The sequence below is a fragment of the Kryptolebias marmoratus genome, linkage group LG3 (assembly GCF_001649575.2).
Source record: "Kryptolebias marmoratus isolate JLee-2015 linkage group LG3, ASM164957v2, whole genome shotgun sequence".
In the NCBI taxonomy this organism is placed as follows: Eukaryota; Metazoa; Chordata; class Actinopteri; order Cyprinodontiformes; family Rivulidae; genus Kryptolebias; species Kryptolebias marmoratus.
The window spans coordinates 22338479-22349629 of NC_051432.1; the positions used below are offsets into that span (position 1 = coordinate 22338479).

General features: G+C 39.9%; 2 protein-coding genes across 2 annotated transcripts; both read left to right on the forward strand.

The window, feature by feature from the left end:
* The first annotated feature begins 1127 nt into the window (after window positions 1–1127).
* Window positions 1128–6387, forward strand: LOC108241455 (nucleoredoxin-like protein 1). The gene is made up of 4 exons (XM_017425600.3): window positions 1128–1933; window positions 3597–3864; window positions 3954–4043; window positions 4155–6387. The coding sequence occupies exons 2-4, from the start codon at window positions 3629–3631 to the stop codon at window positions 4522–4524; spliced, it is 696 nt and encodes a 231-aa protein (XP_017281089.1). The 5' UTR covers window positions 1128–1933; window positions 3597–3628; the 3' UTR covers window positions 4525–6387.
* A 182-nt stretch (window positions 6388–6569) lies between these two features.
* Window positions 6570–10431, forward strand: LOC108241472 (nucleoredoxin-like protein 1). The gene is made up of 4 exons (XM_017425621.3): window positions 6570–6684; window positions 7644–7918; window positions 8517–8606; window positions 8721–10431. The coding sequence occupies exons 2-4, from the start codon at window positions 7683–7685 to the stop codon at window positions 9076–9078; spliced, it is 684 nt and encodes a 227-aa protein (XP_017281110.1). The 5' UTR covers window positions 6570–6684; window positions 7644–7682; the 3' UTR covers window positions 9079–10431.
* The last annotated feature ends 720 nt before the right edge of the window (window positions 10432–11151 follow it).

Below are 11151 nucleotides of genomic sequence, written 5' to 3' on the forward strand. Positions count from 1 at the left end.
GCCTCCCTCCAGCAGTCGCCGTGCAAGAGGTGGGGGACACTCCGGACATGTCACACGTCCATCACGGGACCACATAGAGACAGGCAACCATTCATGCTCTCACTCACACTTGGGGACAATTTAGAGTAGCCAATTAACCTAACGCGTATGTTTCTGGTCAGTGGAGAAAACCCAAGTATGCTCGGGGAGAACATGTAAACCTCGACCTAATCACTGCACCGCCGGGCCTCCATATTTGTATTGTATTAGACAACAATTTAACATGACTGAATGCTCAATAACAGCTAACAGATCGAATGAGATCACTCATAACTTCGTTTACAAGGTTTGACTGAAACTGCTGTAACTCTGGTATGAAAGGTGGCGGGCGATATGCAGTCCTTTAAGGAATGATAGTCCTTTAACTTCTCGTGTTTTTCAGCCAAGTTTAATCTTGAAGTTGGCCTTGAGAGAGCAAAAAGTTTTGTTTTCGGTCAGCCCATCTGTAGAGGTAGGTTTTATATTGCACCTATCACAGAAAGGTTGACCTTGATGACACTTGTGCAGAGTCTGAAGCACCTCTCTGTCTGATTTTCAGAGAATTGGTGCAAATACTTTCTGTCCTTGGTGTTATCTTAGGAGGACAGGCTGATCAGCCTCTACCTTCTGATTGAATGTTTCACAAGTTCAAGAAAACTTGAATTATTGTCATTTTGCAGCATTGTTTTTGAACTTGACCCGCCAGTGTTCATAATGTCATCGCTAATTTTGGAGACCTGTTCGCCTTCAAATCACAAGAAAATGTTTTTTTTCTCCTCCAGTGTTCACAAACATTTTCATAACACTGATAATGCTGATATGAAGATAAGAGTTATTGCATTGTATTTGCAGGTGATCCATCATATAAACAGTGATGTTTTTGGCTCAGCTGCTGATGAAAAATGCCCCAGCAGCAACGAGGAGTCATCATGACAGATAATTTAATGTCGTATTACCACTGAGCGACGAACTGAATTACATTGGCACAGTGAAGCTGCGCCTCCAGGGCAGCTAACAAGCTTTGGCATGTGCTGTGTCTGCTCATGTATCAATGTCCAAAAAGCGTGTTTATGTGTTGGACGCCATGGGACCTTGTGTGTGTGTGTATGCATTCATGTGCAGTGACGTTTGTCTGTGTGACTCAGACTAATCCTATTAGATCTCTCACTCTCCCACCTCTATATTTACCTCCAGCTCTCGGAGATTAACCTGAGTATTTGCTGCATGCGCTTCTGTAGATCAGCGAGCAGCCCGAGCTCCACCAGAACCAGCCTCAAAGTGTCCACTTTCTTGCTTCATTGCCTCGACACTGATATCCAACAGATTCAGGATTGTGCTTTCAAGGGTAAATGTTCAATAGAAGACATCAGCTGTCACCCTTGGCTGTGGGGTGGGGGAGGTTGAAACAGGTCCTTGACCACATTTGATGCTTGCAGAAAAACACGTCTGTCCTCGCTTTGCATTTCCTTCCAGTGTCTCGTTCAAACAACTTTCTCCTGCAGAGCATGTTTGTCCTCCCTCCCTTTGCAATCCAATTTGTCCTCTTTCCTGATCCTTCCTTCCCTCCCTCCCTTCTTCTTTAGTAATAAGATTTCTCCTGTTCAGCTGTAGTTTTAAAGGGTGCACACACACACACACACACACACACACATAGGAGCAACTTCTACCCCACAATTACTGCCCCGCCACACCTCTAGTTATCTGTAATCTTCCTCAGTGGACCACAGAGTGCAGGGTAAACAAATTACAGAGACGAGCGGAGAGGCAGTGAAAGGTGTCACTAAAATAACAAACTTCACAGGATTCAAAGGGAGAAAGGAAAATAAATCAAATAAAAGATCACAATGGTGTGAAAGAGGAGAGAAACCAGAGAAACCGTGGATTACATTTCTTGTGGGAGACGAGGAGTTTCAAGGTGAGGAGAATTAACTTGTGTAAATTTGACTGCCAGAGCACGTACAGAGATTGACGAGCTATTAAATTAGCAACTAACAAAACGCTGCAGCGGTGCTGGTGTACATTAGGTGCCGTCGATGAGCTCTGAAAGAGAAAAATGGAAATATCTTCAATAAATTCACAGATACAGTAAACCTTCATCCTGCAGGTGAGATCTGATGCTGCTGAACGTAACTCTCCCACATCAGTTTTGAATCTTTTAGTCCAGAATTGTAGCCTCAAATGGATTTGGCACAGCTCAGTGCCAGAGAGTCAAATCTAATTTGTGTGGTTATCGCTGTCAGTTCAAGGCCCGCGGCGACTGCAGCGACAGAAATACTGCCTGGATTAAACAGATAAAACCCATTTTCAGCTCTCAGGCCTAAAGTTTATTTCTGTTCCTGATTTACTTTTGTTTCATGGTAGTGAAACCCCGGTAGTGTTTTTCTTTTGTTTCTTTGTTTGAATTGTTGTAACATATTCAAATTTGTATTACTTTTGGGTGCAAAAACCGCTGCAGCCTGCTGCTATATGTGAACAGTGACTGAGCGGCGTCACTTTAGGGGAACAAAAGATACATTTACATCTCCGGGTTTATTTTGAGAGTTATTCTAATTGCTGCAGTAACTAAATCAGCAAAGTTACAGGAGGATCTGAAGATATTCAGAACAACTATTAAGGTTTAAAAAGTGAAGACTCAGTTAAACGAGCATACTTTAGTTGTGGTTTTGCTTTTATGCCTCATCAGTTTGTTCCTTTGTCAACATGTTTGTTAATATCTTAAAGGTTTCATCTAAAGAGTTTCAGACATTCTTCTGTATTTTAAAATAGCACAATTCATCCAATTATTTGGTGCGTGTATACTTGGACTTTCTATTTCTAGATTATGTAAGGTGTTTATGATTATCATCATCTGATGCCAAAAGGCAAAGGCTGATGATCAGGTTTATGTCTGTGGTTGTGTGTCTGACTGGTACCAAAATATCTTATGTACCACTGGATAAATGTTAATGAAACGTGCAAGAAATGATCAATGGATCTACATCTACAACAAATTATTAATATTTTTTAATGATAGGCCTTCAATTATTCTGTATGTAGTCATCTGCCACACTAGAATGAATCTGTTTTTAAGAACCTATTAAATTTTATTCTGAAGTCATTGAAGAACTTTTTTTTTTTACATGTTTTATGCAAGCTGAAGTGAAATGTGCAGGACATGTTTAGTACAATGTTTGTTGTCATGTTAAGTGTGAAATTACTTGTTAAAACAACATGCAGTAGCTTTTTGATATCTATTTCAGTCTCTTGTTCTTGCTTTAAAATTGCTAAGAAGAACAATTCTTTAATAGGCTTTTAAAAACACTTAAATAATCTTATATATATATATTCTTGCACATGTAGCCACCGTCAGCAGTGATATATGTATTCTAAGTTATTCTAACATGGAGAAACTAATATTTGAGCTCAGTGTTTGAGTTCCCTATAGCTATAATGTAATGATTTCTTTTTTCTTGACATTCTTTGGTCTGTTGTACTCTGAAAATCACGATGAGTGCCGCAGTAGAAAGTGACATACAAGCTGCACTTGTCGAGACAAAGGTCACACACGTGTTCATGTTTATTTAAATCTTTCTTCACAGGCTTTTAACCAATCCCAGTGCCGTCTTCCATCATGGTGGACCTGTTCCTAAACAGAGTCCTCGTGGAGAACAACTCGGAGCAGGATGAGCTCAACACGGAGCGTGAGATCATGGGGATCCTGGAAAACCGCATCCTGTTGCTGTTCTTCGCTGCTGCTGAGTGTGAGCGGTGTCGACGGTTTGTGCCAGATCTAAACGAGTTTTTTAAAAACCTGAAAGATCCGGCGTACATCGAATACCCCAAACTGCTGGCCCTCATCTACATCAGGTCATCATCTTGACTTTCTATTTATGTCTACTTCATTAACACATGCCGGCTTTTAAATCACTTCTGAAATTTCCATCTTTTCTCTCCAGCTTGGATCAATCAGAGAAGCAGCAGGAAAGATTTCTGAAAGAGCTGCACAAAAAGACTTTGTTTTTGGGCTTTAAAGACCCATACAGGAAGTAGGTGGTTTTCATAAAAGAAAGTCTTTTGACTATCTGTGTATATTGAACATATGTAAGTTTATTAATGTCTTGCAGCTGAATCAGTCATTGCTTTTTTATGCTGTGCAGGGAGCTGCAGACCATGTTTCAGGTGAAGGACCTTCCAACGGTAATCGTCCTGCGTCCTGACTGCTCGGTCCTCTCCCCAAACGCCGTGCAGGAAATCTCCCATCTGGGAACGGACTGTTTCCTCAACTGGCAGGAGTCAGCCGAGCTCATCGAGAGGACCTTCATGCTCAACGAGGACTTTGACGACCCGAACCTCCGCAGCGCCACCGACCCCGTGAGGAGGCTCAAATACAAGACGGAGGACGACAAGAGGAAGAAGAGATGGTGGAAATTCTGGGAGAAGGTAAAAGATGGGAAGGATGAGGAGGAGAAAGATGAAACTTGGGATATGAAGACAAAGGAAAATAAAAGAACTCAGAGGAGGAGATGAAGAGAAAGCATTAAAAGGCTATTTTGTATGGAAATGACCTGTTACTGTTCGCTCTATTCTGAGCCAAGTGTACATTTTAAAAGCTCATATTCTTTATATTCTAACTGTTATTATTAAAACAGTTCCTGTAGTCTTGAAGGAAAAAACAAGGTTTGTTTATGAGCATAACAAATATCACTATTTTCACTTACAAAACACACACATCTACAACTTTGTTTCATTTTTTAGGGGAAGCTTTAAAATTAATCAAAAATAGTTAAGTTTTTTGATTTAACCTGTATCTTAAGATAATAAATATTGAACACAGTATAATGACAACATGCTTTTACCTAATTTATTAGGTGTTATAAATGAAAGCATCTCTTAAATTAAGATATCAGATTTGCTTGTTTCTGCACACGGTTTATCAAATGCATGCAAACAAAAACTGTGCAATGGTTCCTTTTTTCTCCTTTACACACTAACTGGTATAAAAATCTGTAAATCTGTTTAGATCATGCATGAAGCATTTTATAGAAACAGAAAAAAAGAGTAAACGTACAGTGATTAACATGAAACAAACAATTTGTTGAGCTCACTCTGTATCGCAGTGATTTCTTCTAATTTTGTTTCTTATTGGTAGATTTTCCAGCACCTCTAAATTTAATTGTGGGTGCTATAAATAACTGCAGCCATTCATCTCAACAGTGTGTCATGGCTTCTCGAATCTAAAGTTCATCAGATTATATTTAAGATGGAATTTCTACAATACAAAGAAGAAAGAAAGTGAACAAGATTCTTTTGATTCCTATTTATGAGGTGAAGTGGTAATCTGTTCTGTGTTTTGATAAATTGAAACATAAAATCATGAACTTTGAGTCATTTAGGCTGAAGATTAAAGAAACTTTTCTGCTTTTCATCAGATCAGGAGGCAGCATCCACGGTTTTGTTGAAATGTACCAGTGCAAATATAGTGTTTTCACATGAAAGTATCATTTTATGCAAACTAGACAAGTTTTGGAGCAACCTATGAGGCATTTTGACATCTTTTTCTCAGAGTAGATCTTGCTTATTTCAGCAAGACAAAAAAAACACAGATTCTGCACAACAGCTTGGTTTAGTGGACCCAGTTATGCCAGCCACTAAAGTAGATTACTTAAATGTAAAAACAAAGTAATAATTAGCTGGTTAGGTTGGACTTATTTACAGCAGTTGTTTTAAAATCTTACATTATTACTTTAATACAACAAGACCTGTTTAATTTGACTATTACAAATTAACCAAAAACATTAAATTAATCATAAAACGGTTATAAAATTGAAACATCATCTCATTTCATCACAGGACTTTAATGTTCAGTTTAAAGAAGAGGGCGTGGAATAAATACAGCCGTTAAAATCCTATAAGTCCAAACAACAATACTATTCTTCTTTTCCAAACTGCAGCTCATTGCTAAAAAATGGCCCTGTATCTGCTTCTCAAAGATCTATTGAAATCAAAATAAACATATATTTTTATATTCTGTAAATAGATGCACATAAACTGTGTATGAATTTACGTTTTATAATAGATTTAAGCAAAGGTTTGGTCCTGGTGCCTTTGAGTTTGTGAGTGAATTCATATATTGTTGAAGACTCTGCATGTATTTTAGTCATTTTTTTGTTCTTGGATTCTTATTTTGTAACTAAATAATTAAAAGTGCATCCTCCTAAAACTATAGTTTTATGATTTTTATACCTTTCTTTCCTGCAAGTCTGCTTCTCCGTTACTTACTGAACAATAAACGTCTCGCTGTGGCTCACTCAATTATGGTCTTTAAAAAGAAATCTTTTAAGCACATTTCTCCTCCTGTAATGCCTCTTTATTCAGGCAGACGTGGTTGTTAAGTCGCTGCTTTGATGTGCACACAAAGACTGAGCACTTCAGGCTGCCTGTCCCTCTGTCACCTTGTCTCCATGAGGTCCCTCCCACCCTGACGGAGGGGGTGGTGGGGGGTGGAGGAGGCTGGAAACAGAGTGAGGAACTAATGCCAGCAAGGTGAACAAGACAGTCAATGGGTGGATGTCATCCAGTCCATCCGACTGATTCAAGTCAAATAAAAAAAGAGCTGAAAGGGAAAACCAAAGCAGATCTGGATGCTGTTTTCTTTCACCTTCCCTGCCTCGACGGGAGATAATATAGGTAAGCAGCTAATTGGATTATCTGATTTAACTGCAACCGAGATTATGATTAAATTAGATTATTAAATGTGGCTGAGTGGAAATTGTGACACAAGCAAAGCCAGTGTTGTGTCGATGCATTTTTAAAAAAGTCCAAACTTTCATGTTCTGTGGTTGTTTTTCTTCATCTTCGGCACTTCTCCAGAAACAATTTTACACAACACTAGTTTGTCACCTACTGTTATATAAAAAAAAAAGAGTAAAAGTTACCATCTTCAATTTCTCCCATAAAAAAATTGTCTAAAGTTATCAAAACTAATTTGAATTATTTCCATGTACATTTATATCTACTTAAGACGATCTCATCACACCTTTGTCACGTAGAACTGCCCTAAAGCCTGCAGAGTAAACAAGCTTTTGAATTTTAAATAATAAAAAAAATATATTTATGTCAAACATCATTTAAGAAATGCATGTTTTTTTAAATTCTGCCACAGAAGCTAAAAGGGCGACAATGTTTTTGCCTGTGTCTGTGTGTGTTTGCTTGACTGTCATGTTAGCAAAATATTTCATGAACCACTAGACAGATTTTACTGAAACTCTCAGAAAGTAATGATTGAATCTACGTCTACAACTGATTAACCTTTGGAGTCGATTCAGTTCAAGATGGCCACTGCAGCTAACTGGCCTTGGCCACAGAAATGGCTGTAACTCAGTCAGATTTTTTCCTTCTGTATATTTTTTTCTGTTTTACTCTTGCTCTTGTATTTTGCATAGTTGTGCTGTTAGTTCCTAGTTTTGAAATAGGCATTTTAGTTTTAAGTATTCTCACTACAACCCTAACAGGGGTGAGGACTGCAAGTAAAAACATTACCATACACTGTATTCAAAATTTTATATTGTCTAAATGTCGAACTCAACCCGAAAATGAAATGCTCTTTTTAAGAGCACTCGTATCTTTTCTTTCTGCTCTTGCTTCAGATTTCTAACCGTCCCTTCCGATCAGTGCGACTCTTCATCATGGTGGACCTGTTTACGGATCGGGTGCTGGTGAAGAACAACAAGGACCAGGATGAGCTGGACACAGAACGTGAGATTGTGTTGCGCCTGCAGAACCGAATCCTGATGCTCTTCTTCGCATCTGCTGAGTCTGAGAGCTGCCAGCAGTTTGCTCCCACCCTTCACGACTTCTTCAAACAGCTCACGGATGAGTTCTACGTGGAGCGCTCTGCTCAGCTGGTTCTTCTGTACATCAGGTGCGTCACACAGACTTTCCTGCAGGTGTTCTGTTCGGTTATAATGGCACCCTGAGCGCTCTCGTATCCGTCTCAATGTAGTTTCTGGCACCTTTTTTGTGGACTGGCCAGTTTCTTTATAGGTTTTAGGTCTGGCACTATTGCTGGTCAGTTTAAAACAATCCTTTTTGTTGTTTTAACCATATTTCTGTTTTTGCATGTTGTCCTGTTAAAATCCATAGTTTCTTTGGTGACTTTCAAGTCACTGTTTTCTACAAAAAAAAACTACATAAACAAAGCAGAGAACACACTAACAAACCATTAGCTAAACATTAGAACTTATCTTTTAACGCTAGTAAAACTTAAATCACATTCAGTTATATTCTAGTCTGACATGATGGGAAACTGCACACAATTAATTATCAATAAATATTTATTTATATATCTAGTAATGTCTGTAAATACAAACTTTGTTCAGGCAGCCAGACCAATTAGTGTTGTTCTACTGCAGACACTTTATGCACATTTTGTAAATATTTTACACTTGACGGCTTTATTTATTTATTTTTTGCATTGGAGTAATTACTGATAATACAAATTCTTCTTTTTCATTCCTCAGTCTGGATCAGTCAGAGGAACAGCTTGAAAACTTCCTCAAGGAGCTTCCCAAAAAGTCCCTGTTCCTGAACTATGAGGACCCCTACAGGAGGTGAGTGGGACTAGAGGTTGGACTACCTGCTGGTGACTAATGACAGCGTAAATATTGCTTCACTGCCTAAATCCATTATCTCTCTGCTGCTGTGTGTGTGTGTGTTACCCACAGGGAGCTGGAGACCATATTTAACGTGAAGGCGGTGCCCACGGTGGTGGTCCTGCGTCCCGACTGCTCCGTCCTCGTCCCCAACGCTGTGGAGGAGATAAACCGCCTCGGGCCGGACTGCTACCGCAACTGGCACGAGGCGGCAGAGCTGATCGACAGGAACTTCATCATGAAGGAGGACTTTGAGGAGAAGTCCATGCGCAGCTTCAGCGACCCCATTCGAAGACTTAAGTACAAGGTGGAGGATGAGAAGAAGAAGAAGAAAAAGAAGAAGGGCAGAGGCTGGGGTGGAGGTGGAGGTGGGGATGAAGGTAGGGAAGCAAGAGCAGGTGACAAGGATGGAGGAGGGTCGCTGTGGTGATGAAGAACAAGAGAGCACAGCTTTGGATTTACACACAGCTTACTGCTGATGAAATGCTTTGCACCGATCTTCTCTTCTCCTCCAACCAACAGGACAGGTTTTTCTATGTTTCTCGAGTAAAATTTCAGAAGATTCATACATCTTTAATGTCATGCACTGGGTGAATGACTGGACTTGAACATTTCTTTCCATTTAGCTTCCAGGGAGCCAGACTTTCTTGTTATCTTTTAAGAGATCAGTAGATCTTCCGGCTGAAGATCTTTCAAAGGTTTTCGACGGACTTTAGCTGCTTTTTCACTTGTTTTCACCCCTTTTCAGACCAGTACTTCACAATGTTCTGTTTGTGTTTGTTAAGCCTCATAATTGTTATTTGTGTTTTATTTCGGCACAAGAAGACCTCTAAAGTCAGAGGACGAACCGCTGCTGTGTTGACACATCACAGGCAACTTATCAAAAAGTCAACTTTAAACTGCATCTTTAGGCACTCTGTTACCTGCAGCTCGTCACAAAGACCCATTTTGTTCCCCCTGGTTTAGTTAAATCTAAGAAAAATGCCAATGACAGCACAGTTTGACACGTAAAGTAGCACCAAGAAGGTGATTCCTGAAGAGCTACTGGTGGAGAACTTGACAGCAGACCTGACACAGGACCATGTCAGGTCTTTCCTGTCTCTCAAAGACGTAACTTGCAGACACTCTGGAGGTTTTAAATGTTCAGGCACTTCCTATTTTGTTCCTCTATTTGTCCTTTTTTTTTGGTATTTCTGAGCAGATGCTGCAGAATATGCTTGGTCAGGTAGACGGACTGAACAGAAAATGAGTGGAAAAGCAGCCAAAGTCCAAAGAAAAACTTCAGATAAATTGGAGAACTACTGATCAAAACCCCTTTGTAAGCTTGCAAGTCTTGCACCTCAGAAGCAAGGTGTATAAAAATGAAGGACAATTTTAACCTTTGCGCAGTATATCTTGTGTATATCACGTGGAAATGTAAACTCATCTTATTGCAACAACTATACAACTCAGGCCAGACGTAAAAGTCACAGTTTCACTTCAAAAACAGCTCCAGGACTATGAATATGAATGTGAATATGCCAACAAGCAATACCAGGAAAATGTCAAACACTTCTGAAAAGAAGAAGAAAAAAACAAAAAAAGAACAATGACTGCTGGCCTCAACTTAGAATCTGTTTTGTCAGACATCTTTATGCTTCCAAGTTTACAGTCAAGCAAAGGTTTGGTGTGGGCCAAGTCTCCTTATGGCTTGTTTTATTACTCCCAGGAGGATTAGTCGAACCATTTCTCCCTTTCCAACAGCACAGCTCTGTAGCAACACTTTTAAAAAATAAAAAATAAAACATGCTATCCAATCATGCATAATTTGAAATCAATGAATTATTCAGCACCATTAGAATAATTTTTTAGTGGCTGTTTTGTTTTGAGTGTTTGCGAAGTCTGGCTGTACTTTATCGTCTACACAAGCAGCAATCAGAGCCATTCAAAGGGAGTCGAGTGAATGATGGGGGAAACTAGCTGAACATAATCACTGATTTCCTTTAAATGTACTGAAGACTATGTTTAGCCTCTGCAAACTTCCTCCCCACTTGTATGCTGCACTGATGGTGCTTTTGTGGGCTCAGTCAGGATGCACCCCACAACCACCCCTTTTTCTTTTCTTTTTTATTTTGCAATATAGTCCCCCCCCTTCAGAGGGAGATGAATGAAATTCCTGCCTCCTTCTGAGTGTCCATGTGCCTTAACCACACGCTGTCAGTGTGAGCAGAGAATGGCAGTGTGGCAGTAATGCAGCAGAAAATGGATCTGAGAGGCACAATGATGAAACCAGAGCATCATCAGGTGTCATTGAGGGCTGAAGGTTTGATTGGGATAATTTGATGTGCTTTGGCGCCGGCTGCAATGACACATTTCAGAGCTTTAATGCCAGGGACAGATTGACAAATAGGTCATATTTCCTACCGGCAGCTGCGCGAGCCGAAGCTCCGCCGTGATGGAAATGTTGCAGGAGCTCTGAGGCGGCTGCACGGGCTGCGCTGCAAAAACACAAAAAGCAACCCCC

Bases quoted from the DNA above. Each gene is read 5' to 3' on its own strand.
- LOC108241472 (XM_017425621.3), top strand. From the start codon at position 7,683: ATGGTGGACCTGTTTACGGATCGGGTGCTGGTGAAGAACAACAAGGAC. The intron at 7,919-8,516 runs GTGCGTCACACA...TTCATTCCTCAG, and splicing joins CTGGTTCTTCTGTACATCAG to TCTGGATCAGTCAGAGGAAC. The intron at 8,607-8,720 runs GTGAGTGGGACT...TGTTACCCACAG, and splicing joins TATGAGGACCCCTACAGGAG to GGAGCTGGAGACCATATTTA.
- LOC108241455 (XM_017425600.3), top strand. From the start codon at position 3,629: ATGGTGGACCTGTTCCTAAACAGAGTCCTCGTGGAGAACAACTCGGAG. The intron at 3,865-3,953 runs GTCATCATCTTG...TTTTCTCTCCAG, and splicing joins CTGGCCCTCATCTACATCAG to CTTGGATCAATCAGAGAAGC. The intron at 4,044-4,154 runs GTAGGTGGTTTT...TATGCTGTGCAG, and splicing joins TTTAAAGACCCATACAGGAA to GGAGCTGCAGACCATGTTTC.